The sequence below is a fragment of the Aotus nancymaae genome, unplaced genomic scaffold (assembly GCF_030222135.1).
Source record: "Aotus nancymaae isolate 86718 unplaced genomic scaffold, 86718_ANA_hifiasm-v0.15.2.pri h1tg000108l, whole genome shotgun sequence".
In the NCBI taxonomy this organism is placed as follows: domain Eukaryota; kingdom Metazoa; phylum Chordata; class Mammalia; order Primates; family Aotidae; genus Aotus; species Aotus nancymaae.
Genome location: NW_026988523.1, coordinates 904,672 through 931,364, shown reverse-complemented (window position 1 = coordinate 931,364; position 26,693 = coordinate 904,672). Strand labels below are relative to the sequence as shown.

General features: G+C 38.5%; 1 protein-coding gene across 10 annotated transcripts in view; it reads right to left on the bottom strand.

Annotated features, from left to right (window-relative positions):
- The window catches only part of POU2F1 (POU class 2 homeobox 1), a 196,423-nt gene that overhangs the window by 12,294 nt on the left and 157,436 nt on the right, over positions 1–26,693 (bottom strand). For all 10 annotated transcript variants that reach the window (XM_064370601.1, XM_064370594.1, XM_064370596.1 and 7 more), the window contains 7 exons: positions 21,336–21,509; positions 14,424–14,565; positions 12,759–12,898; positions 11,490–11,669; positions 9,386–9,491; positions 2,890–3,235; positions 2,138–2,226 (listed from right to left, as the gene is read on the bottom strand). In XM_064370601.1, coding sequence (XP_064226671.1) covers positions 2,138–2,226; positions 2,890–3,235; positions 9,386–9,491; positions 11,490–11,669; positions 12,759–12,898; positions 14,424–14,565; positions 21,336–21,509 — 1,177 coding nt within the window. The remainder of the gene's footprint in view (positions 1–2,137; positions 2,227–2,889; positions 3,236–9,385; positions 9,492–11,489; positions 11,670–12,758; positions 12,899–14,423; positions 14,566–21,335; positions 21,510–26,693) is intronic.

The window sequence follows — 26,693 nt, the reverse complement described above, 5'->3', positions numbered from 1 at the left end:
CCGCAACCTCCGCCTCCTGGGTTCAAACAATTCTCCTGCCTCAGCCTCCCGAGTAGCTGGGACTACAGGCATGCGCCACCAGCTAATTTTTGTATTTTTAGTAGAGACAGGGTTTCAACATGTTGACCAGGATGGTCTCCATCTCTTGATCTCGTGATCCACCCGTCTCGGCCTCCCAAAGTGCTGGGATTACAGGCATGAGCCACCGCACCCGGCCGGCATTAGATTCTTACAGGAGCACCATCTGAGGTGGAAACAGTGTTAGCCAGAAACCAACCCCCTGCACTGTGGTTGTGGAAAAATTGTCTTCCACAAAACCGGTCCCTGGTGCCAAAAAGGTTGAGGACCACTGCTTTATATTATAAGATGCAAACCATCTTATAAAAAGGCTTTAGTTCTAAAATAAATTATATATCACCAAATAAAGTAAAACGTATAATTTCTTACTTCCTGAGCCTAAACATTTGATTCCTATGACTTGTGCAAAGGAGAATGACGAATCTATTGTAGCAGGAAATCAGACATAATGATGCAGGTGGCCCACATAAGTGATCTAAAGCTAGGATGTGCTTTAATAGGTGAGAAACTTTCTATGATGCTGTTGCTTTTTGAGAGAAGGCATCATTAGCATTTTATTTAGAATAATTGAGCCTATCATTTAACATCTCATCCTGCTGTCCCGCAACATTCCTAAATCTCCCCATTCATATAACCTCACTCCAACACGTAGATTTGAGGGATTTTCTAATGGCATTACACAGGTGGTTGATTTCTTACATAATAGACAGCTGAAGGGAATGCCTCTGACTTTGGCCATGCTCATACGAATAGTACAGAACAGTGAGACTTAGTGCAGCTTGAACTTCTGAGATTTCAAACTTAGGGTCACAGACCAGTTCCGAATCTTTTCAGAGCGTCAGTCATGCCCTGGGAAATTTATGTGGCCTTTGAGGTATCCCCACGGCACAGAGACATTCAATAAAGCAGACGAAAAAGTGATTTACCACAAATTCTACTGCAAAAAAATGATTATGTAACAAAAGCTTTAGCGCTAACCATCAGGTATGATTTAGTCAGTGAGCAAGTCAATATATGTAAGGTAATCTAGACCATGGTTTGGTTCTGTCTGTAATCTAACATTCTCTATAGTACACTGTTAGAGATATCCCCTGTGAAATACTAACCTTAATTTAGGTTGGCTAATAGCTATTTCTTGGCCCTGAAAACTCTCATTTATGCACAAACCACTTTAATTTTTTTTTTTTTTTTAAAGAAACAGGGTCTCAGTGTGTTATCTAACCTGCAGTACAAGGTCACAGGCAACATCACAGCACACTGCAGCCTTAAACTCATGGCCTTGAGTGATCCTCCTGCCTCAGCCTCTCATCAAAACTATTATAATTTTAAGAAAAAAAAATTCTATAATTAGTGATGTCTCTCAAATTGTCTCCCTAAATCACATAACAGTAAACGTTCTTGGACAGAAAGCTCAGGTACTGAACAAGGGGAACCCTTCACGATATGGCATGAATATCGCCCTGGGTAACATGCTAAAAGGTGAAAGGAACCCAGCTGAACTGGGCAAAGAGACACTATAATCCAAGAGAATCTATGTTCTACACAAATAGGGATATAAAAAGGGCAGACGCTAACAAGAATTAAAAGCACCCGTGAGGCCCACCTGATATGTTCCAGTGTTCGTTTATTATAGGACTTTCCCGTGCACAGCTTTCTCAGGGGGGAGGATGGAGATTGGAGAGTCTCACTCGGTCAGGTTTGCCTTGAGATGGGTTTTAGATTAATACTTGGGATAAACTTATCAGGGGGAAAAAATCTGCCTTCAAGTTTATTCACATAAGATCAATATCAGCATAAAAGTTCCGGTTTCTTACCATACACCAAACTAAGTACACTTCCTGCTTTTACTGACATACTAACACCTACACTTCTCTTACGAAGCTTTTTTAAAGGACATTTTCTTGGTCCTCAAATACAAGTCAGTCAGTATTTGACTATCTTTCCCTATCACTTTTACCTCTAGCAAAGCAGACTTCCTCCATCTCTCTCTGTCTCTGTCTCTCTCTCTCTCACACACACACTCGCACGCCACCAAAGCAAGCAAGAAGCTTCTACTGACCTTGAATAGTTGCCAGTGTACTGTTGCTCATTAGAGCTGGGCTGAGAGCACCGCTCAGGGTCCCTGGATTCAGACTGAGTAAGGCACCTCTGCAAGTGCAAAAGAGGACTCATTTATTACCAAGCAGGTGGAGGTCTCCTTCTGACGACACACCACAAAGAACTCACAAAGGAAAATCCAGCTGGGGAAGGAGGTGGAAATATTTGTTTTTCTCTTCTACGGTTTGGTTAGTGCTTCTCAGTTACTCAAACAAATGAGGTTATGATCAGCACAAAATGTCAGACTTTTAAAGTCATTTTGAATGACTTACTTCTTTTTTCCAAAATGAAAGAAACATTCTAGAGAAAAAGATATATTTACAAGGTAATTCTTGTGTTTGACAATAACAGTATAAAATTGAGACTCTCATTACTACATCTCTTAGTAGGCAGTTGAGAGAGAGGAATGGGGAAAATAAGAGTCAAGAATTCTGGGCTTTCTTCCTGGCCCCGTCACCGAGGTAATCAATGACCTGGTATTTAGGGTCTTTCTCTGGAAACAAACTTATGACTACTCCCTTTCCCAGGGTGTTAAGAAACAAACTCAACTATAATCAAGGTCCTTGTATGATCACAAAACAGTCCATTTCACAGAGATTACTGCTTTAAAGACATTTCCCCCCCATTTAAGTCAGGTGATGCAAAGTCTCCCCTACGAGTAATTCCAGGGATGACCTCCTCCTCAGATGTGAATGAGATGAGAAAGCGCCTTACCCAGCCGCAAACTGTGAGGGTGCCATCAGGCCTGGGTTTAGTCCTGCAGCAGCTGCCATGGCAGCAAGACTAGCATTTGCTGGCAACTGTGCAGCTCCTTGAAGGGCAGCAGCTGCTGCTGTTTGCAAACCTGATGCTGTCACCATCACCTGGCTGGTCCCAAGAGGGGAGGACAAAGGAGTGGAGGTGGTCTGTGTTGTGCTGGTCTCACTGGCACTGGATGCTTCGGAGGTGGAGGCCGAGGCAGCAGGGGAGGGACTCAGAGAGGGGGACGTGACTGCTGAGGAAGCCGGAGGTGCTGTGGAAATCACGGTGGCCGTATTGTTGGAGGTGGTGTCTGAAGTGCCTGAAAAGACCAGATTAGAAGATGACCTTTTGTAAATGGTTTTGGAAGAACGGTGGGTTTACTCAGGCAAACTCTATAATCAACGGAATAATTAACCTCCCACCTAGTGAATTTGCCCTTTACTAAGCTAGTTTAGGGCTTCTATGAAAATTACAACAACAAACATTTTAGAATCACAGCTATGAACCCTACTTTAAGAGATATGAGCAACAGAAGAAACAGAAAAGTTTTCCATTGTCTATTTCCTATTCAAGAAACAAAAGAAAGAATCCTAGAAGCTCTAATTATGGAATACAGCTTCTCTGGGGAAGGAAAAAAAACAAGAAGAAAACCTTCTGTAAAGCTCTTTTTCATTCAGAAATCTCCTTAGTGGTCTCCTCAGAAAAATCAAAACAAGAAGAAAAACAGAAAGTTACGTGCTTTTCTAAGAATTCAGTATCAACAACATAGTATAAAAATGACTATGTGCCTTCTCTATGATATGCAAACAAGTAACTATTCTGTAATAAAAATTAGCTCTCAAAAAGTCCATTGTGGTAAAAAAACAAAACAAAACATACCATGATACTATGAATCTCATAAAAGCTAGCATAAAAATGAAGATGTAAGAAATTATTATTTTTAGGTCAGGCATGGTGGCTCAGGCCTGTAATCCCAGAACTTTGGGAGGCTGAGGCAGACAGATCGCAAGGTCGAGAGATCGAGACCATCCTGGCCAACACAGTGAAACGCCGTCTCTACTAAAAATACAAAAATTAGCTGGGCATGGTGGTGCACACCTGTAGACCCAGCTACTCAGGAGGCTGAGGCAGAATTGCTTGAACCTGGGAGGTGGAGGTTGCAGTGAGCTGAGATCGCGCCACTGCACTCCAGCCTGGGCAAGACTCCGTCTCAAAAAAATAAAAAAAAAAAAGAAATTATCATTTGTGAGGTCTTAGAAAAAGAGTGCCTGAATATGCTTTTGGTTTAAGGAGAATGAACATTTGGATATAAATGACTAACTGACATTAAATATATCATTACTAAACACTAAAACACATTTGCTGGGATTATTTAATGTTTGAGATCAGTGTTTTCTAACAGAAATTCAAGACATATGTAATTTACAAATTTCTAGTAGCTCCACTGAAAATGGTAAGAAAAGGCTGGGTGCAGTGGCTCACGCCTGTGATCCCAGTATTTTGGGAGGCCAAGGCAGGTGGATCATTTGAGGTCAGGAGCTCGAAACCAGCCTGGCCAACATGGTGAAACCCTGTCTCTATTAAAAATACAAAAATTAGCCAGGCGTGGTGGTGGGTGCCTGCAATTCCAGTTACTCAGGAGGCTGGGGCAGGAAACCTGCTTGAGCCCAAGGGGCAGAGGTTGCAGTGAGCAGAGATCACGTCACTGCACTCCATCCTGGGCAACAGAGACTCTGCCTCAAAAAAAAAAATAGTAAGAAAAAAGTAAAATTAATTTCAGTTATATATTATATTTAACCTAATGTACCCAAAATATTAGCATTTCAAGATGAAGTCACTATTTCAATATTGATGGATACTAAATAGGTCTGCTTATAAAAAAGAAAAAGAGAAAAAATAAAAATTTAAATATCAAGTTATTTTGCCACTTTCCTTTCTGAGTCTGAAAACGGTATCTTATTTTATGACTACAGTACACCTAAAGTTGAACCAGTCACACTTTAAATGTTCAAAAGCCATATGTGGCTGGTGGATGCCACGTCGGATACCACAGGTCTAAAATATGTCTGGAAGTGAGGCCTGTGAGGTTCCAGAGGCAAGTGTGACTTAAAGAATGTTTGCCTAAAGTAGAAATGGCTCACACAGCTCTCAGAGGATAGATAACCTTTCGCAAAGCAGGAGATGCCACCTGTCCCCAGTGAGCTGTAATTCTGATGCTATCTATAAAAGAGAGTAGAATAGGCCCTTCTTTCAGTTATCAGTGTTCCTAGCATATTACAAAAATAGGCTGCCCAAACTAGCTGAAACTTAATTGAGTAAAATTCACTATGTTCTAGGATATAATCAACTATATACAGTTGGTTCTCTGAATCCACGTGTTCCACATCTGTGGATTTGACCAACTGTGTATCAAAAATATTTTTAAAAAATACAATAAAAAATAATATAAATTTTAGAACAATACATTATAACAACTATTTATATAGCATTTCTGTTGTGCTAGGTATTGTAATAATCTAGAGATGATTTAAGTATACAAGAGGATGTAAGTTATATATAAATACTATGCTATTTTAATTTTCTTAAATTTTTTTTTTGAGACAGGGTCTCACTGTGCCACCTAGGCTGGACTGCAGTGGCATGATCACAGCTCCCTGCAACTTCAACCTCTTGGGCTCAAGTGCTCTTTCCACCTCAGCCTCCCAGGTAGCTGAGACTACAGGCATGCACCACCACACCTGCCTAATTTTTGTCCATTTTGTAGAGATGGGGTCTTGCTGGTCTTGAACTCCGGAGGAGCTCAAGCGATTCTCCTGCCTCAGCCTCCCAAAGTGCTGACATTACAGGCCTGAGCCGCCGAGCCAGGTTGCTACTTTAAATAAGTGACGTGAGCACCTGTGGACTTTGGTATCTGGTGGGGTTTCGAACCAATCCCCTGAAGACACTGAGGGAAGCAAAATCGAAGTGGCATTTTCTCAAGATAGAAAACTCGAAAAGACAAAAAAAGGCATCTAAAAATTTATTAATGTGGTAATTCTATAAGGTATGAAATACTTTCAATACATTATTTTTGAAAACCCAGACCAATCAAAACAAACATTTCAGACTTATACGGGTATGACACATTGGAAAAAAATTTTATGTAAAACATAACATTTTTGGCTGGGTGCAGTGGCTCACACCTGTAATCCCAGCGCTCTGGGAGGCTGAGGTGGGCAGATCACATGAGGCCAGGAGTTCAAGATCAGCCTGACCAACATGGTGAAACCCTGTCTCTACTAAAAACACAAAAACATTTGCTGGGCATGGTGGCAGGTGCCTGTAATCTCAGCTACTAGGGAGGCTGAGGCACAAGAATTGCTTGAACCCAGGAGGCGGAGGTTGCACTGAGATTCCAGCCTGCGTGATGACGTGAGACTCCGTTTCAAAAACAAAAAAGGTAACCTTTTTTGGTGATGAAATCTTTTAAAAGGCTAAGGATTCTAGCGTAGACACTTGCATGCATGAGTAAAGATATCCTTCATTTTGGGAAAGTATGAGGGAAAGCCCTGCTTGCCTGCCTGCCTCCTGTTCATATGCTGAAATAAAGTTTGCCAGTTCTTTATTCACACTCACAGCTCACCACTAGCCCTTCCATTCAGGGGGAAGGACTCTTGAGTAACAGAAGCTAAAAAATGTCAGGAAAAACCCTTACAAGCTACTGATATTAAGTAACGTAATCTTGCATTAATTACTATGAATAAGTAACCAAAAATCGCCAGACAATGAAAAAGCCAACAGCACACAACAAATGGCACAAAATGAATAAACAAAGTGAATGCCAAAAAACCCTAACTTTAAAAAAAGATAAATTACCAGAGTTTAAGAAAGACATTAATTCACATAGAAAATGCTCACTGAAGGTCAATGAGGGCAAGTTTTAAAAGGCCCCTTCTTTGAAACCTCATAATGAAATTTTAGAAGAGTAAAGATAAAAAGATCCTTGGGGTTTAGAGAGAGATAAAACAAGAAAAAAGAGATTGAAATCAGACTTTTCATCAGCAACGCTTGATGCTTAAAACACAACGAAATTCAAAGGAAAAATAATTTTGTAATTGGACAAACTCCAAAAAAACTGTGAGGGCAAAATAAAAACTTCTCAGTTAATACATGTATTTAGAGATTGTACCTCCCATGTAACCTTTCTAAATAAAATTACTTGAGTACATGCTCCAGACAAAAAGGAATCAAAGAGGAAGGCAGGGGATCTGAGAAACATTGGATCTAACTCAGGAAAACAAGGAAAACAAATTAAAATAAGCAATCAGAAATCCCAAGAAGAAAGTCTCCAGGAAGAAAATAGCCTGTGTTAGATAAGTTGTACGATTAAGACATTGGCTGTCTTTAATAAATAACACGATAAAGAAACATGCTACTTTTCTCAACAGAGAAAAAAAGAAGGCAGTATAAAAATGTCAGAGGAAAAGAGGTTGCACCAGAAAGTCATAGTCCAAAGAGGAAAAAAAATTAAAAGCAGGCATGGTTTTGAGCAATGGCTGACAAGAGTAAGAAAGACAACCCACTTGACACTGACTCTTCTTCTCTTTCAAGGAGCAATGACACAAATTCAGCAGCTTAAAACAACACAATTCATCATCTCATAGTTATTGTGGGTCAGGTGTCCAGGCACAACCTAGCTGAGTCCTCTGCTTAGAGTGTCATAAGGCTGCAATCAAATATTGTACCGGACAAATACTACTGAAACTGTACATACATGTACATTAAAAAGATTTAAAGAGAAAATAAAAATAGTACTTGTGATTGTTTTTTCCTGTTTAAATTTCCTAATAATGTTGTTTCTTAATAGTTAAAAAAAAATTTCATTCCAGGAAACATTATCAACATGTCAGAAAACAATCACAATTAAATCTACATAAATAGGCTGAGTGAGCTCAAGAAAATGTGATTGATAAGAAATAATCAAAAACTGATGCAAATTTTTAACTAGCACTGAGTATTAAAATCTTTCTAACATTATTTTTTCCCCATATTTTAAGAAAACTGCAAAGCGATTTGTTCTTAATGTATAAACTATTAGAATCTTTTCTGTAAAGAGCAGGTATTTTTAGACCTAAAGCAATATAATGTGTTGGGAAGGTGGGGTTCAGGTCACAATTTCCCAGCTGACTGGCAGTCAGTTTGGACAAGGTCCTCAGAGACGAAACTTCATGTTCTTGGTGCCTGAAACAATGCCAATCAATCACCAACAGTTTGCTTTGTAAGAGGAAGCGCTCAATATTATATATATGCCTAACCAAGATTCTTAAATATATTCTTGAACGAAGGTTCTTAAAACTGCAATCTGTAGGTATCCACAAATAGCCTTCGGGTGGGGGTTGACAGGAGTTGTCATTTATAAACCTCCTTAAATTTTACAAAAACTTGTATATATGTCTATTTAGTGGAAGGAAAAGTCTGTAGCTTTCATTAATTCTTAAAGAGGTCCAACATCCAGAAGAGGTCAAGAAGTACTTTTTAAAATAAGCAAAAATTAATGGATGGCTGGATCCGGAAAAGATAAATAATATTTTTAAATAATGTATTCCAATAATGTAGAAATTTAATATAACATAAAGAAAGCCATTTATTCAATTTTTACATCATGGTTAGGTCCTAGAGCCAAGAAATGTTATAAACTTAAAAGTAAGAAAAATAAAAGTCCTCACCTCTAGGTTAAATCAAGCTTCATTATGAAATTATCACGAATCTACCCAATGATTTACCAGTAAATAACCAACCTGGTGAATAATTACAGCATGTCTTATGCACTATGTATTACTAAAAAACATCTAATGACAGTGCTAAGTGATTTTAAATTTACTGGGAAAATTTGCTACTTAAAGGAAGGCAAAGGAAAAAGAAAACATTCATTTTATAGTGAGTATGTCATGCACTGAGCTAGGCATCAAGAGTTCAAAAAGAATACTCAATCTTCTGAGAAGTACAGAGTCTACTGGGAAAGACAGATGTGTAAAAATAAAAGTATAATACAGGTATGTGGAAATGAAGAGTTTCCTGGAGAAGCCAAATAATATTTCCAAGAAAAGTTGACAGACAAGCTGGGGTAGTTTTATCAATAACAGATCAAGAACTGCAGGCTAAGATGGACATTTCCAGTGTAGGGATGTTTACAAAGGTATAGATGGAGCCCTCCTGTGTGCTGAGAGTAAGGTAGGCAAAAGACTAGCAGGAGATCAGGTTCAGACTGGAAATAACCTTCTATGAATTGACAAACTTGGAGGTTTTCGTGAATGCAAAAAGCCACAGCTATTGAAGTTTTTTGAGGAGTTACTTGAAAGAAAATTGATGTTTATAAGCAACACCTATCTTTAGTTAGAGCCTTAATTCACAATTTAATGGCAGATTCTTATAGTAACCCACCACGGGCCTCCCACGTGCTCAGCAGGTGCACGGCCTGGCAGCTGCTTACCTGTAACTGAAAGATTCGTCACGCCAGCACTGGTCAGAGGGAGGACAGGGCTGACTGTGAGGGTAGTTGCTGCACTGCTAGTCACAAGGCTTGGTGTGGTCGCCACCTTGAGGTCAGAAATGAAAACATGGACAAAGCACTTAAAAATCATTTTACAGTCACTCTTTGGTCTTGGAATTGAGACATCTGACATCCTGTGTCGGAAAGCTGCTATTGGAAGATGGTTGTTCATTGATACCATAAATAACTTTGCCCGGGTTTTAAAAATAAATAATAAAAGTCCCTAAATTTCAATAATGTTGAATTAGATATATTCTAAGTCAGTAATAAACATTCTACTAATTATCAACTTTACCTAAATAAGAAAACTGTTTGACAGGATCAGGGAATCTGGGGTACATGTATTACTTTTACTTTTGACTCTGTGGGGGGCAGTAATGTTTGGTTTTAATAAAAGAAAATTATAAAAATAATATCATGTAAACTTTTAAAAAACTAAGATTAGTTCTGAAATACAAAAAAATTCTATAGTTTGCAAGAAATACTATCTTCTAGTACAAATAAATCTAAAACATAAACATCACCTGTACAAAACAAAATTGTTATTTAATAATTCTTTTCCATACCTATCTCAGGAACTTTATGACTACAAACCCACCCCTTAACAACTACAACTTTCCTGTAAACTAACATGTGCTCTTAATGCTGACTTTGGTTTAAGAAGCCTGCCAGTATGGAATGTTATTCAATTAAAATAGAAACAAACTAAAAAAAAAACAGAAATGCAAACTCAATATTCCCATATTTGGAATCCTGGCAATATAGATGTCACATATACAATCATCCTAAAACTCAAGGGAGTCACATGACCACTGTATGTCTCTTCAGTCTAGGAGTAATGCAAACAGCAGAAGTTACTCAATGAGGTTTCAAAGGAAAGAATCATATGTTGTTTGAAAGTAAAAGATCTGAGATAATTGTTTTAATACAAGTTCAGAGCTGAAGGTCTGGCAATTTACTGTCAATCATGTGAGTGTAAGTTTAATTAATTGGGCTTTAGGACTCAACATGAATAAAAAGTAAAGATTTTCTGAGATAACTGGAAGCAGCAGCAAATTTACTCCCATGGTTACAGAGTAATCTAAGGAACTATACTAGAAAAGAGTATGATGGAAATGCAATCAAAGAATTAAAATTGTTCACTTTAAAAATTAAGAAAGGTGGGCAGGGTGCGGTGGCTCATACCTGTAATCCCAGCACTTTGGGAGGCTGAGGTGGGTGGATTATCTGAGGTCAGGAGTTCAAGACCAGCCTGGCCAACATGGTAAAATCCCGTCTCAACTAAAAATACAAAAAAATATGCTGGGCCTAGTGGTAGGTGCCTGTAATCCCAGCTACTTTGGGAGGCTGAGGCAGAAGAATTGCTTCAACCTGGGAAGCAGAGGTTGCAGGGAGCTGAGATCGCACCAATGCACTCCAGCCTGGGCGATAAGAGCAAAACTCTGTCTCAATTTAAAAAAAAAAAAAAAATGCTGGGTGTCATGGCTCACACCCATAATCCCAGCACTTTGGATGGCTGAGGCAGGTGGATCACTTGAGGTCAGAAGTTCGAGATCAGCCTGGCTAACACAGCAAAACCCCACTTCTACTAAAAATACAAAAACTAAGCCGAGCATGGTGTTGGGCACCTGTAATCCCAACTACTTTGGGAGGCTGAGGCAGGGAGAACTGCTTAAACCCGGGAGGCAGAGGTTGCAGTGAGCCGAGATCGCACCACTGCACTCCAGCCTGGGTGATGGACTGAGAATCTGTCTCATAAATAAATAAATAAATAGACCAGTAAGTTCTTGGGTTAATAACAATGAGATTTCACCCTCTGTGCAGAGGCGCCTAAAGACCAGTGACCTCAGCAAAAAGAGAGAGAGAGAGAGAGAGGGAGAGAGAATTTCGTTACCTTGATAATGTCTAAAACATAAATGTATATGCATTTATTTGATGTATTTATTCACTAAATTCCTATTATGAAGTAAACTGATTTAACAGGTCATTTGCAAAACTGCAAAAATTAGCCCTTGAGCTGGGACCCCCTATTTTTCATTCTTACCAGTGAAGTCGGGCTGGGGAAAATTGCTTTGATAGGTGAGCTGCTGGTCCCACCACTGCTTGGTGGGTTGATTCTTTTTTCTTTCTGGCGGCGGTTACAGAACCAAACACGAATCACCTCTTTTTCCATGTTGAGCTGATCAGCAATCATAGTGATCTCTTCCGAGGTAGGCTTTTGATTCTGCAGGGTGAAAAAACATAATTCCAAAAGTTACCCTTTGGAATAACTTTTTGAACTATTGGCATAATCACGTCAGTAGATAAACAAACAAATGAGGAGGGACAGGTTAGAAAATGAAGCGGGGACACATATGACCATCCATATTAGGCACTTTCAACAGAGAGATTCTGTAGATAGAAAGTTCTAATGAACATATACTTACTAAACTTACTCATATTAACTTAGAATAAGTTATCATCGAGTATCTGTATTTTTTCATTTTTAAGATCTATTAATTGTGAATAAAATTAACGAAATACCAATACAACCCTCTATGTATTAGTAGAAATTTAACCTTTCCTCATGCTTCATGCTATCTAATTTGGACCTCACATTAAGAAAGGCAGGTATTTCACAGATGAAGGACCTTCAGCTTAAAGAAATCATGTGATTTGCCCAATCACACAGCAAGTGGCAGAGCTGATAAAAATTCCTAATTCAGTGCCCTTCTAATATGCTCAAGTCTTTTCTGAATTAGAGAAGTCAAAATTTTCTTAAAAGCTTTGATTATGATATTGCCTGGCACAAAAAAAATAATTGCCAAATATCTCTTGCATTAACTTAAGCTCCACAGCCTAACATTCAAGGCCGCTAGTGTTTCAGTTCCAAATTACTATTCCAGGCATACAGACACTAGAATTTAACCAACCAATCTACTAGAGGGTCTCCTGGTCCGCTTCATGGTTTCCCTCACTCTAATGCTTTCCCCACTCTGAAGGGGAAACACTCATGCGTTTCCTCTGCTTTAAGTACTTTCCATCCACTTTTTCTAGTCTGTGGAATTAATCCCTATGTATCCTATGGTAGCTGCTACCTCTCTCATACTGAGTGCTCACATGGATATGACTCTGGTCTCTCCTGAAACTTGCAGAACTCTGGTTCTGTCTCCTATGTCAGTCAGTAACTTACTTATTTCACCTATTACATTAAAATCTTCCATTAGGGTGGAGGCTGACAGGTCATCTTTTATCACCTACAGTTTCTACTAAGTACTAATGTTAAGTCCTACACAGACAATCCCATGTACAGAAAAGTAAAAACCTCACTGACCTCCAAGAAACTCTTCTCTAAGGCCACACGGATGTTGGTCTCTATGCTGGTGCGTTTCTTCCTCCTACGGCTCAAGCCCTCAATTCCTGGAGAATTCAGGGCACTTGGGCTGGAGAGGGACGAATCAGATGAGAGGTTCTCTGTAAGAATGAAGAAAATACAGAAATAAAATTAGCTGAGCACAGTGATTCATGTGTATAACATGCATATTAACAACAAAACTGACAAAATAAGCTACATGCAAGTATGAAAAGGTTTTCACATAACCTACATTGCAATATTGCTTATTGGCTAGGCACAGTGGATCACACCTGTAATCCCAATACTTTGGGAGGCTGAGGTGGGAGGATCACTTGAGGTCAGGAGTTCAAGACCAGCCTGGCCAACATGGTGAAACCCTGTCTCTACCAAAAATACAAAAATTAGCTGGGCATGGTGGCGTGTGCCTGTGGTCCCAGCTACTTGGGAGGCTGAGGTGGGAGAATCACTTGAACCTGGGAGGCAGAGGTTGCAGTGAGCTGAGATCGTGCCACTGCACTCCAGCCTGGGCAACAGAGTGAGACCATGTTCAAAAAATGTAGCTTACTACTATGGATACTTCTGCTGCCCTTATTGGCATTCTTTGTCCTAGGACAGCTGACAATATCACCACTACTTTTGGATTTCTGTTTCTGAGAAAGAAGTTGTTTACTATTCCTACCCCTAAACTCAGCTCTATGTCTCTCATTTCTGTTTCTAAATTCTGAGGATAAAAAGAAGAAGACTTCTTGGAAATTACTGAACGTTTAATATTTATCTTGTAAATGGCCTCTCATTTTATTGGTATAATCTAGGGTAAAAAGAAAAGAAACAAATGAAATATTTATAAATTCTTTGAAGTTAAATCACAGAGTTCTGTGATTTCACGGTTTAATAACCTTGGGCATATCAGACACATCTGAGTTTGTTTCTGCTACATGTAAAATAAGATGGAGGGAGTAAGCCAGTCGTTTTTATCTGTGGACTCAGGAAACAGATGGCTAGGCCTCACCAATAGCTACTGAATAAAACTCTCCAAGGATGCGTGTTTCAGGCTTGTCTTTTCCAAAGGCCTAGTTTTTGTTCACATCTACAGTAAGAACCATAGTCTAAGAAATCTAGATGATTCCTATAGCTTTCATAGTCTATGATTCTGTGACTCAAAATCCAAATCTTCCAAAAGGAAATCTTAGCACAAAAAATGTAAGACAAAGCTAGTAGTCCAACTTTTCTGCATGAAACGTGTGGTCATTTGAAATAACAAAAGCAGAAATACTACAAGAACAAGTTATACAATAATTCATCAAGGAATAAACAATAAGCTTGCGCTTCAAGCTTATCTAAATACACAGGGCTTCTTATCCTATTCCTTCAACCGTGTGTGTGTTCCTAATCCCGGCTCAAATACAAGAAGTATTTCAGGCTAAAAATTAGTGCTAATTATTTAGCCTATGACTACTAGAATATTTAAATGAATCAGCTTTCTGATTTACATCACCATCATTTATAATGATCATCACAGGAGTCGTAAGCTTCAAGGTTCTATAATAACAAAAGCAGAGTAACAAATATAAACCCCAATTTATATAACAACCCCCCTGTAAAATTCCAATGAATGACAAAGAAATGTCTTATATATTCACTTACCTGCATCATTTAGCCACTTCTCCAAAAGTGGCTTCAACTTGCACATGTTCTTAAAGCTGAGGTTCAAGGCTTCAAAGCGAGAGATGGTAGTTTGGCTGAAGTCATTTCCATATAGTTTCCCCATAGCAAGCCCAACATCACCCTACACATAATACAGAGCAGAAGAAGAGAGGAAATAGAGAGTCATCTCATCAATGCTTAAAGCCTTTACTCTGTGGTGTTGCTCCAATAACTGCTGTAGACAAAGGGTCAATAATTATTCTACTTACAGGGTCCCACATAAACTCCATCCCTAAGCCAGTCACAGCGTTACTGTGAGGACTCTGTTAGGCCTGATCATTACAGTGTTCAATACTGTCCCACATACTTTCCTATTTTGAATCTCTTCTTGCCACCTTACGCAATCATGGAGATGCCAAAATTTAAACTAGGTATCAAAACTAGTGCTGATATTCTAACAAGCCCCTTAACTGATGCAACCAAAGCGATTTTCAAGTAATCTTTAAAAATGAATTTATCTGGTCTAGGCAGTGGCTACATCTTTAATCCCAGCACTTTGGGAGGCCTAAGCGTACGTGGGTGGACTGCTTGAGCCCAGGATTTCCAGACCAGCCTGGGCAACATGGCAAAACATCTACAAAAAATACAAATATCAGCCAGGTGTGGTGGCATGTGTCTGTAGTCCCAGCTATTTGGGAAGCTGAGGTGGGAGGATCTCTTGAGCCTAGGAGGTCAAGGCTATAGCGAGTCATGATCATGCCATTGTACTCCAGTCCGGGTGACAGAGTGAGACCCTGTCTCAAAAAGAGAAAAAAAATTAAAAAAAAGAAAGAAAAATAAATTTATCTTGATCACCTACAGGTATTATATATAATTCTCTAGATAACCCAAGATATTTCTGAACTAACCAAACTTCCCAAAAATCACTTTAAAAATTAGAAATCATCTCTTTCTTCTTTTCCCTATCAAGTATTTCTGGAAGCAGTGAAAAAAAAAATCTATTTTCACTCCTAGTTTGGATTTCAAAGTTAGTTACAAAAAACAGGTATTCTAAAAGACTACTTTGGTAACCATCATAGAAATAGAAATTCACAGTAGAGAGGTTTGACCCAGTTAGTCAGACCTTCATGGGCACTGGAAACTTGGTAACCTTATAGCAATAGAACAATGGTGCCCTGAATATATACAAAAGATGTCTTTCTCTATAATCCTATAACCTTTGAAATGTATACAGAATTTTCTTCTTGCTGAATCTCTCTTGTTCAAGCTGGAAAAAAAAAAAAGCTATATCTTAATAGTTACTTTATATAGAGGAAACAGAACTTCAGAGTTTAAATGATTCATTCACCTATGCACGCCAATTAGTTTACTGACAGGGCGGAAAGGCAGCATCATTTCTTGTCCACAGTACTATACAACTAATCCTAATATGAGACAGCCAACTGTTCTGGCAACACTTATTTTGAACTGGGATTATCCCAAACTTCTGATTTCCCCCACCCCTAGTCCATCTTTTGAGTACTACATTTTTTATTAGCACCTACATTAGGTGGTAGTTGGGTTAAAAAAAAATTTCATTTTTAAAACCTCATTTTATTTTTGGTGAGCAACTTCCGGTAAAAAATTTAACAGATGAGACATGTTGGAACTGTAAGATAAAATGAGACACACAAAATACCTGAACTTCAACTGAGGATATTTTCTGCCTTCCCATATAGTCACTAGCCACATTGGCTATTTAAGTTTAAATTAATTAAAATCCAATAAATTAAAAATTCAGTTCCTCAGCACCACAGCCCTTCCAAATGCTCAACAGCCACAAGTATACAGTGGCTACTGTATTGGACCACACAAATACAGAACACCCCATTATCACAGAAAGTTTTAATGACAGTTCTGAATATACTGAAGTAGACTGCTTATTGATTTCCTTCCAATTACGGTGAAACTGAAAGAACCAGAATTAGTGGTGAGCAGGGCATAAATGCTATCCGTCACATGTATACTGCACACAAATATATCTAAAGATATAGATGACTATGTTTATCTATACCTATATCTCTATATATTTATTAAATGTTACTTCATTCAGGCCAGGCATGGTGGCTCACACCTGTAATCCCAGCACTTTGGGAGGCTGAGGCAGATGGATTACTTGAGGTCAAGAGTTCAAGACCAGCCTGGCCAACATGGCGAAACCCCATTGCTACTAAAAATACAAAAATTAGCGGGGCGTGGTGTGTAACCCTGTAATCCCAGCTACTCAGGATGCTGAGGCAGGAGAATTGCTTGAAACCCGGGAGGCGGAGGTTGCAGTAAGCCAAGATCATGCCACTGCACTTCAGCCTGGGCAACAGAATGAGACTCTATCTCAATAAAATAAAATAAAATATATCACTTCAGTCAATCAAATATTCACTAAGTGCCTACTATATGTCAAGCACTAAACTTATGCTTTGTGTATCACATGTCATGGTCATGTGTCATCTTGTTTAGATTAGAGCTGGTGCCAACTAACCCTGCACTTCTTTGAGTATGAGAACTTATGTAGCAGTTAGATGGCAACAGGCGTTTTCTGGAATAGTAACTGCACAGTATGCTACAGATTTTCACAAACTTCTATCTTATCATAAAAGTAACAATTTAACAAGTAAAAAATAAATCTACAGCCTGGGCAATAGGCTAAATATGCTAACCTTATACTTCTTTCAGCTTTGTGACTTACTCCTATCAATCTAGTTTTATGTTCAGCTTTTTTTTTTTTTTTGGGAGAGACCCCAACTTTCCCAAAAAAAGAAAAAAGATTAGCTAGGTGTGGTGCATGTGCCAGCAGTTCCAGCTACTTGGGAGGCTGAGGTGGGAAGATAACTTGACCCCAGAAGTTTGAGGCTGCAGTGAGTTTTATTTTTGTGCCACTGCATTCCAGTCAGAGCCGACACAGACCCTCTTTCTAAAAAAAAATAAGTAAAATAAAAAATATATTTAAAAAAATCACGACAGAAACTATAAGAAATGATACCTAAAGGTGGTGGCTGGAAATAAAGCTATGCCACTAACTAACTAGAACCATGATAAAGTGACTTTATCATTTATTAACAATATATTTTATTTCACATTTAAACTGCTTGATTAAATAAAAAGCCACAGGCTCCTCAGTTAACGTACTAATTTTCATTAATTCGGTACAGGCTTGGTTTAGTGCTCTTTAGTGATAACCCAATTTGCAACCATCTTGGGTTATCACTCACAAAAGTAAACGTTTTAAGTAGTCGATTCATATATGATCTTAACTATATTAAAACCCTTTGATATTTTTAAAAAGAGCAAAACAAACAAGAAACAAAGACTGGGACTGGGAAATAATGAATGTACCACATATGATAAATGTATTATACTATGATATGCTTTTTAACTGTGCAAAGACATCCATAGTAATCCTTTAATAAGCAATTACATAATTAGAAAGTAACTGTTTAAAACATCTAATAATATGTATATTTAATCAGAGAATAGGGATTTCTTTCAGCAAACAACTTGACTGGCTAAAACTTTCTCTGTGTGTGTGTATACAAGTAAGTTGGACACAGAACCACCTCTGAGTAACTAAAATTGAAGTATCTGACTTCAAAACAGAGGTTGATAGACGGATTTTCCATTCTGCAGCAGTAGGATGTACTTTAACCTACACAGTCCAAGTTTGTGAACCATCGCCCTGTTGTGTCAAAGTCATTCCGAAAAATAAGGAATGGTCATGCCAAAAAATAGGATAAAACCATAAAACAAAACACGAGGCCATAAGGAAGCTCCTTTACCTGGAGGGATGTGCAGAGGGGGAGAAAAACATAACACTGGCAATATACTGAGTCAGATGCCACAGAAAGGCAAACCACTATTTCAGTAAAAGTTAAAGATTTTTAGAAGCCTTAACGTCTTTGGCATATCACTTAGGCAACAATCTCTTACAGAACCTAAGAGTATGCTGCTCTAAAAGCTTAAAACTTGAGGCACTGCTATCAATCTAGTTTTATGTTTAGCTTTTTTCTTTTTTTTTTTTTGAGATGGAGTCTTGCTCTGTCACCCAGGCTGGAGTGCAGTGGTGTGATCTCGCCTCACTGCAACCTCTGCCTCCTGGGTTCAAGCAATTCTCCCTGCCTCAGTCTTCCGAGTAGCTAAGAGTACAGGTGCCCGCCATCACACCTGGCTAATTTTTGTATTTTTAGTAGAGATGGGGTTTCGCCATGTTGGCCAGGGTGGTCTTGAACACCTGACCTCAGGTGATCCACTCACCTCAGCCTCCCAAAGTGCTGGGATTACACGCATGAGCCACCACACCCAGCCTAGCTTTCTTTTTAAAACAAGTCAGATCATTTAAGATGCTCTGACAGTATTAAAATGTTTCTGGATAATTTGTTTCTTAATAAGTGAAACTTCTCACAAATGTAACTGTATTTCCTCTAAAATCATGCCTATTTTAAAAATCATTTCATCTTCCCCAATACAATTCATTTCCTTGATCAAAAATGAATTCCCAAAGAAATATTAAGTCTGGGCTGGGCATGGCAGCTTACACCTGTAATCTCAGCATCTTAACAAGCTGATGTGGACAGATTTCCTTGAGCCCAGGAGTTCGAGACCAGCCTAGGCAACATGACAAGACCTCATCTCTACAAAAAATACAAAAATTAGCCAGGTGAGGTGGTATGCCTGTAGTACCAGCTGCTCAGGAAACAGAAGTGGGAGAATCCCTTGAGCCCTGGAGGTCTCAGCCTGGGTGACAGACCAATACCCTGTCTCAAAAAGAAAAAAAAGATACATATGTATCTTTTTTATATAAAGATATATACAAATGTGTTCTTAAAAACACCCACCCACCCCTTAATACATGTAGGGATAGTACCCTCAGATTTTCACCTACCAGGCCAGGTGGGGCATTACTGTACTTTCAACACAAAATAATTTGAATAATATTTAAGTAGTGGCTTAAAAACTTCAAATAGTAGGCCGGGAGTGGTGGCTCACGCCTGTAATCCCAGCACTTTGGGAGGCTGAGGTGGGTGTATCTCCTGAGGTTGGAAGTTCGAGACCAGCCTGACCAACATGGGGAAACCCCATCTCTACTAAAAATACAAAATTAGCCGGGTGTGGTGGCTCATGCCTGTAATCCCAGCTACTCGGGAGGCTGAGGTAGGAGAATCGCTTGAACCCGGGAGGTGGAGGTTGTGGTGAGCCGAGAGCGTGCCACTGCACTCCAAGAGTGAAACTGTTTCAAAAAAACAAAACAAAACAAAACAAAACTTCAAATGGTAACTATATTCCCTGGAAAGAAAACATCAGATTTTTCCTGATTCCATAAAAGCACCCAATCTAATCCATACTTGTTTTTTGTTCACCTAATGATCTTATATCTTTTTACATAAATAAATTTCTTTCAGTTTAATTCCTTGCCTGTTTAAAAGTATTATTTGCAGGATGGGCGCAGTGGCTCACACCTGTAATTCTAGCATTTTGGGAAGCCAAGGTGGGAGGACTGCTTGAGGCCAAGAGTTCAAAACCAACCTGGCCAACATAATGAGACCGTGTCTCCAAAAAATATGACAGTTAATCCAAGAGTAAGTCAATGGTAGTGCTTAATACAAACAAAAATGCTATATATCCAGACAACTGTTTAAATCATTAAATATATTCAGTCTACTTTAAAAGTTCTCAGCTGACAAATTCCAGAAAATTAATTTGGATTCTGGTTAATTTGGGGTTTTCATCTTCTAGAGATTCTTACTTAATTGGTTTCAGCACAGGCTGAGAGAGCGTGTGCGCCTGTGCTTGCATGCATGTCTCCATCACCCCCTCTCTTCCAAAACGTTATTTCTATTTTTTATTTTTTTAGAGACAGTGTCTTGCTCTGTCACTCAGGTTGGAGTGCAATGGAGCAATCATGGCTCACTGCAGCCTCGACCGCTCGGGCTCAAGCAATCCTCCTACCTCAGCCTCCTGATAGCTTGGACTACAGTTAAATTTTTTATTTATTTACTTTTTGTAGAGACAGGGTCTCACTGAGGCCAGGTTGGTCTCCAACTCCTGGGCTCAAGCAATCCTCCCACCTCAGCCTCCCAAAGTGCTGGGATTATAGATGCGAGCTACTGCAATCTACCACAAAAACCTATTTTTAAACAAGCCTTCTAAACGTTTCCCCTTTTAACTACTATAATACACCCTGTAATCTTTACTCTCTCAATCTTACATAAGTAGCGCTAAGGTCTACCGCCAGATAGTCTTCAAATAACAAAATCCTCAGTACAGTCAAAATATCTCCAACACAATCTCTTAGACTCTCACAATTTACTAACATATTACTATTTCAGAGGACTGTGTTCTGAAAGGAACCATAAAGCTTCTAGACTAACATTAAACCGTATGTTAAAAATGCAGGAAAAGGCTAGTAAAAAGGTACAGTTTAAAACCAAAAAACAACATGGTTGAGGAACACATTGTTCCTCAGAAGCCTCTTTGGACATATAAAGCAAATACAGTTGTCCCTCGGCATGCACAGGGGATTGGTTTTGGGACCTCCCTTGGATACCAGAATCCACTGATGCTCAAGTCCTTGAAATTATAAAATGCGTATTTCTATTTAACGTATGTGTATCCTCCCATATACTTTAAATCACCTCTGAGTTACCTATGATACTTAATATGATGTATATGTTATGTAAATTGTTGTGTTGTTTAGGAAATAATGGCAAGAAAAAAAGTCTATACAAGTTCAGTACAAACATGACCAACCTTTTTTGCACCCCTTACCCCAAATATTTTGGATTGGTTGAATCCACAGATGTGAATTCCATGAATATAGCCAGCCAACTGCATTTGAACCCAGGCAAGGAGGGCAGTCAATGTAAGGCCAATTCACCCTACCTGAGTGAATCCAAGTTTGATTCGTCTTTGTTTGAAGGTCTTGGCAAACTGCTCAAGCTCCTCAAGGTCACTGGGCTCCTCCAAGCTGGGAGTATCAATTCGCTTTGGTGTTGACTGGCTCTGTGGAAGTGTCTGAATTGGGGTTGCTGCTATTGTGCGTGTTGGGGTTGCTGGCTGTTGGAGAAAGAATAAAACGATGAGGACAAACATGTGAAGAGATATTTAGGTTTACTCCAACTAAACAACTTAAGGAAATAGCCATATTCATGGAGAACTATGAAGACCATGTAACACTACAGAATGTACAGCAGTTCAGTGAGCAAAGCAGACAGTGAAATTATGTATACTGTAATTACAAGGGTAAGCATGTAATTCTATAGAAGAAAACATAATATACAAAAATAAAAGCTGTTATAACTGCGTTTTCAAATGGTCTGAATATCTGTATCTTATGTCTTTTAATAAATTACTCTTTATTTCAGAAAATCTATTTCATAAGTCTGGCACTTAAACTGTCAAAACAGTAGAGAGCCTGTCTTGTTTATCACTATCACATCTCCAACCTGTGACACAGTATTATAAAAATAGCATTCAAGATCATTGAAACTATTTTAAGGGGAAAAGTAAACCACCCGTAGTTTAAATAGCTTATAACGCGTTTCACTTTTGTTTATCTCTTCAAGTTTTTTCCCCAAGGACCTACATTTTTAAACCTTTTACTCTAATTATGGTGTACATAATTTTACTCTGCTTGTCTCACTTAACATTGTTTTTTAACTTTTTTCTATGGTATTTCAGTCTTCATAATTACCCTTTGAAAAAACTAAGGCAATATGCTTATCACAGTTTTTCATTTATGTTTTCACGAACATAGATAATAACACAATGAAAAACTTTACGCACATTAGTTATTTTTTCCACCTATGTGCGTAACTAGTTCTTTTGAGATAAATTCTCAAGGGCTTTTCTGGTAACTAGATAAACAATTTCATGGCTTTTGATATCATAATGTTGGCTTCCACTCTGCAACACTCTTCCACATGGCTTGTGTTAGCAGTTTAAAAAAATGTTTTGCTAATTCAAGAAGTAAACAGTAGTTTCCTGATGCCTTAATTTGTATTTCTCTTACTACTCAATGTCAAAATTTTCTTATGTGTCAATTATTACCTGTATTTCCTTGGATGTGAATTGGATTTCTGTCCTTAACCTATTTATATATTAATGATACCCTTATTCTCATCCTTATCCTTAGAGACATCCTCAAATTGTATAGAGTAAGCTTTGTCATATTAATGCAAATCCTTTTCCCAATTTGCTTTTTTCCTTTTTTCAGTGTACATAAAGCTTTAAATTATCATTAGGGTGAGCTTTTAATTTTCCTTTCTAATATATCCCATTACTTCAAATCTGAGAAAGCTTCATTTATTTTTAACACTGATAAAATTCCTTTTAATCTGCTAGCTGCTTGTTAATTGTATTGTTGAATATTTGAATATTTAAACCCATGTATAGTTTATTTTTGGACATGAGAGTATAGTCTTTTTAAAAATAAAATACTCGCCAGGTGCAGTGGCTCACGCCTGTAATCCCAGCACTTTGGGAGGCTGAGGCAGTGGATCACGAGGTCAAGAGATGGAGACCATCCTGGTCAACATGGTGAAACCCCGTCTCTCCTAAAAATACAAAAATTAGCTGGGCATGGTGGCGCGTGCCTGTAATCCCAGCTACTCGGGAGGCTGAGGCAGGAGAATTGCCTGAACCCAGGAGGCGGAGGTTGCGGTGAGCCGAGATCGCGCCACTGCACTCCAGCCTGGGTAACAAGAGCGAAACTCTGTCTCAAAAATAAAATAAAATAAAATAAAAAATAAAAAATAAAAATAAAATACTCAATTTTCTTATCACACAAACATAAGGTTATTCTATTCTATTCACAAGCCCTGAGTGGAACACACCTCACTAGCAGGAGGTGCTCCCTGACTGCATCTTAATTGCTCAGCTGATCCCACCTGTGAACAGTAGCCCAGGTGAGCGATTATAAACCAGGATTACAGATAAAGTCTGTGGCTGTGAATTTTTCTTCTAATTTAGATGAGCTTTCCCTGGTGAGTCAAGGCTTCCTCCAAAGCAACTCACTGGCCCAGAAAACTACAGAATAAGCATTACACACGCAACAACTGGAGTTAAGTTCCTCTCTTATCATCCTGTTTCAATGACAACAACAAAGTTCACTTCTATGTCATGCTGACACTGCGGAATATTCAACCTGACCATTCTGGAGGACCCGAAACCAGCACCAACCATACTAGACTATGTGGCTGTACACTTCTCACAGCACAACTGCTTGACAGGTAGAGGTGACTCTTAACTATCATATTGTTACTTCATCTCCAGGCTTGAAGTAGCCCCATTCTAAAATAATAAAGGACTAAAAATAGCTTGGGTACCTTTAGATGGGGTGGTTACAGATAAGTTACCCCAACTCCAGAAACCTCAGGCTGGACTGGGCCAGATCTAGAAATGGCAGAGTAGAATTCAGTGAGCAGAAGTCAGGATGAAGCCACAACAGCCCTGCCACCGTATGCAGAGCATGCAGGCCAAGGAGTAATGTCTGGTACAGACCTTTTTCAAAACCCCAACCTTACTCTTGCATTCAGCATATTCACAAATTCACCATTTAAAAGGGCACAGTTTATGTTCTGGCAACTATATACCGTCATACAACCGCTACTACAATTAAAATACAGAACATTCTCATTACTCCCAAAAGTTCTCTTGTGCCCTTTGCAGTTAATCCCCGCCATTAGCCCCCTGTGCCTGGCAATCACTAATGTTTTCTATTCCTACAGTTTCGTCTTTTCTAAAATGCCATGTGCATTGAATCATACTATATGCACTCTTTTATGTCTTCTTTCATTTAGTATAACGCTTTTGAGATTCATAGGAGATGCATGTATCAGAGAAGCACGTTTCTTTTTATTGCTAAGTAGCATTCCATCATATGGATATGCTAAAGCTTATGTTACCTATTCACCAGCTGATGTGTATTTAGGTCGTTTCCAGTCTGAGGTGAATAAAGCTGCTATAAATATTCACATAAAAGTCTTTGTGTGGACATATGCTTTCATTTCTCGGAATAGAACTGCTGGGTCACAAGGTACATGTACATTTAATTTTATAAGAAACTGCCAACCTGGTGCGGTGGCTCACGCCTGTCATCTCAACACTTTGGGAGGCCTAGACGGGCAGATCACTTGAGCCCAGGAGTTCAAGACCAGCCTAGGCAACATGGCGAAACCCCATCACTATAATAAATACAAAAATTAGCTGGGCCCGATAGTGCACACCTGTAGTCCCAGCTACTCGGAAGGCTGACGCAGGAGGATCGCTTGAGCTTGGGAGGTCAAGGCTGCTAGAGTGAGCTGTGATTGTGCCACTGTACTCCAGCCTGGGTGACAGAGCAAGACCTTGCCTCCCCATCGCCCCTCCAAAAAAACTGATGAAATAATTTCCAAAGTGTGTGTCCCATTTTGCAACACCACTAAGCAATGTATGAGAACTCTAGTTGCTTTACCTTCTTACCAACACTTTGGTTTGGTCATAGCCTTTTAAATTCTGCTTATTCTAGTGAGTGTGTAGTGATATTTCATTTAAATTTTCCTGATGATTAATGGTTTTTGAGCATCTTTTCATATGCCTGTTGGACATTCACGTATCTTCTTTGGTGAAGTATCTCCAATTCTTTTGCCACCCATTCCCATAAATCAGATTGTCTTATTGAGTTGTATGAGTTCTTTAGAAATTCTGAATACAAATCTTTTATCAGATATATTGCATAAAAATATGTTCTTCCCGTCTGTGGTTTTCTTTTCATTCACTTGAAGAGAAGCTTTTATTTTTATGAAATTAAATTTATCAACTGTTTTTCTTTTATGGTGCTTTTTGTGTCCTATTTAAGAAATCCTCGCCTCACCCAAGGACACAAAGATTTTTACCTAAGCTGTTTCTCTAAGTTTAGGTCTATGATCCATCAAACAAATCGTTGTCTATGGTGTGAAATAATAGTCAAGATTTTTTTTTTTTCTATTGTTTCAGCAGCATTTTTTGAAATAACTTTCTTTTTCCCACTGAAATCCTTTGGCACCTTTGGTAAATCAGTTGGCCATGTACACATGGGTCTATTGGACCTTCTATTGTGTTCCACTGATCTCTATGCCAGTATTATATATGCCAGTATTACACTGTCTTCATTACTGGAGTTTGATAATTATTCTTGATATCAGGTCATCCTTCAACTTTCTTACTTCTCAAAATTGTTTGGTTATTCTGTGTTTTCTTACAGTTCTATATAAATGTTAGAAACAGTATGCAAATTTCTACAAAAAAGCCTGCTAGATACTGGTTTAGATGGTGTTGAATCTAGAGGTCAATTTGGGAAAAACTGACACTTTTAACAACTTAAGTCTTTGATTTATGAACATATTACAGCTTTCTATTTTACAAATCTTTAATTTTATGCAGCAATGTTTTACAGTTTTCAATGTATAGGCCTTACAAATAGTTTGTTAAGTTTATCCCTAAGTACAGTAAATTTCTTTTTCTTAATTTCAATTTCCAAATGCTCACTGCTAGTATATAGAAATGTAAAATGTAAACTATTTGTATATATTGACTGTAACATAGTTGCTAAAGTTACTTATTTCAGTAGCTTGTTTTCTTGGTAGATTCCTTAGGATTTTCTACATAGACAATCATGTCATCTAGCAACTAAGATAGCTTTTCTTCTTCCTTTCTAATCTATATGTCATTTATTAATATTTCACTTCCTTATTGCATTACTAGCATCTTCAGTATAATGTGGAATAAAAGTGGCAACTGGTCATTTTGCCTTGTTTATGATCTTAGAGGGAAAGTATTCAGTTTTTCATTAAGCATGATGTTGGGTTTTTTTTTTTTTTTTTGGTACATGCTCTTTACCAGGTTGAGAAAGTTACCTTCTATATGTAGTTTGCAAGAGTTTTTATCATAAATGGATGTTGAATTCTGTCAAATCAGTAGTGTGTTAGTATTAAGTAATAACTTCCATACTGCAGACAAAGAAAGTCAGAACTGGAAGGAGATTCAGGATCAGCCAGTTCAGTCACCTAATCTACAGATAAGACGACTGCGGTCCAGAGAGGTGAAATGACACGTTCAGAGCAACAGCTATATAAGAAGCAGAACTAAAACTTAAACCTCAGGTGCCTAAGATTGTTTTTATATAATCGTAGTGTTTATATGGTCTAGTGGAAATGAGCTAAAGCAACATCAAAGCATGGAGAAAAAAGAAAATATAGAGATCAAAATTTCTTTGCAGATAAG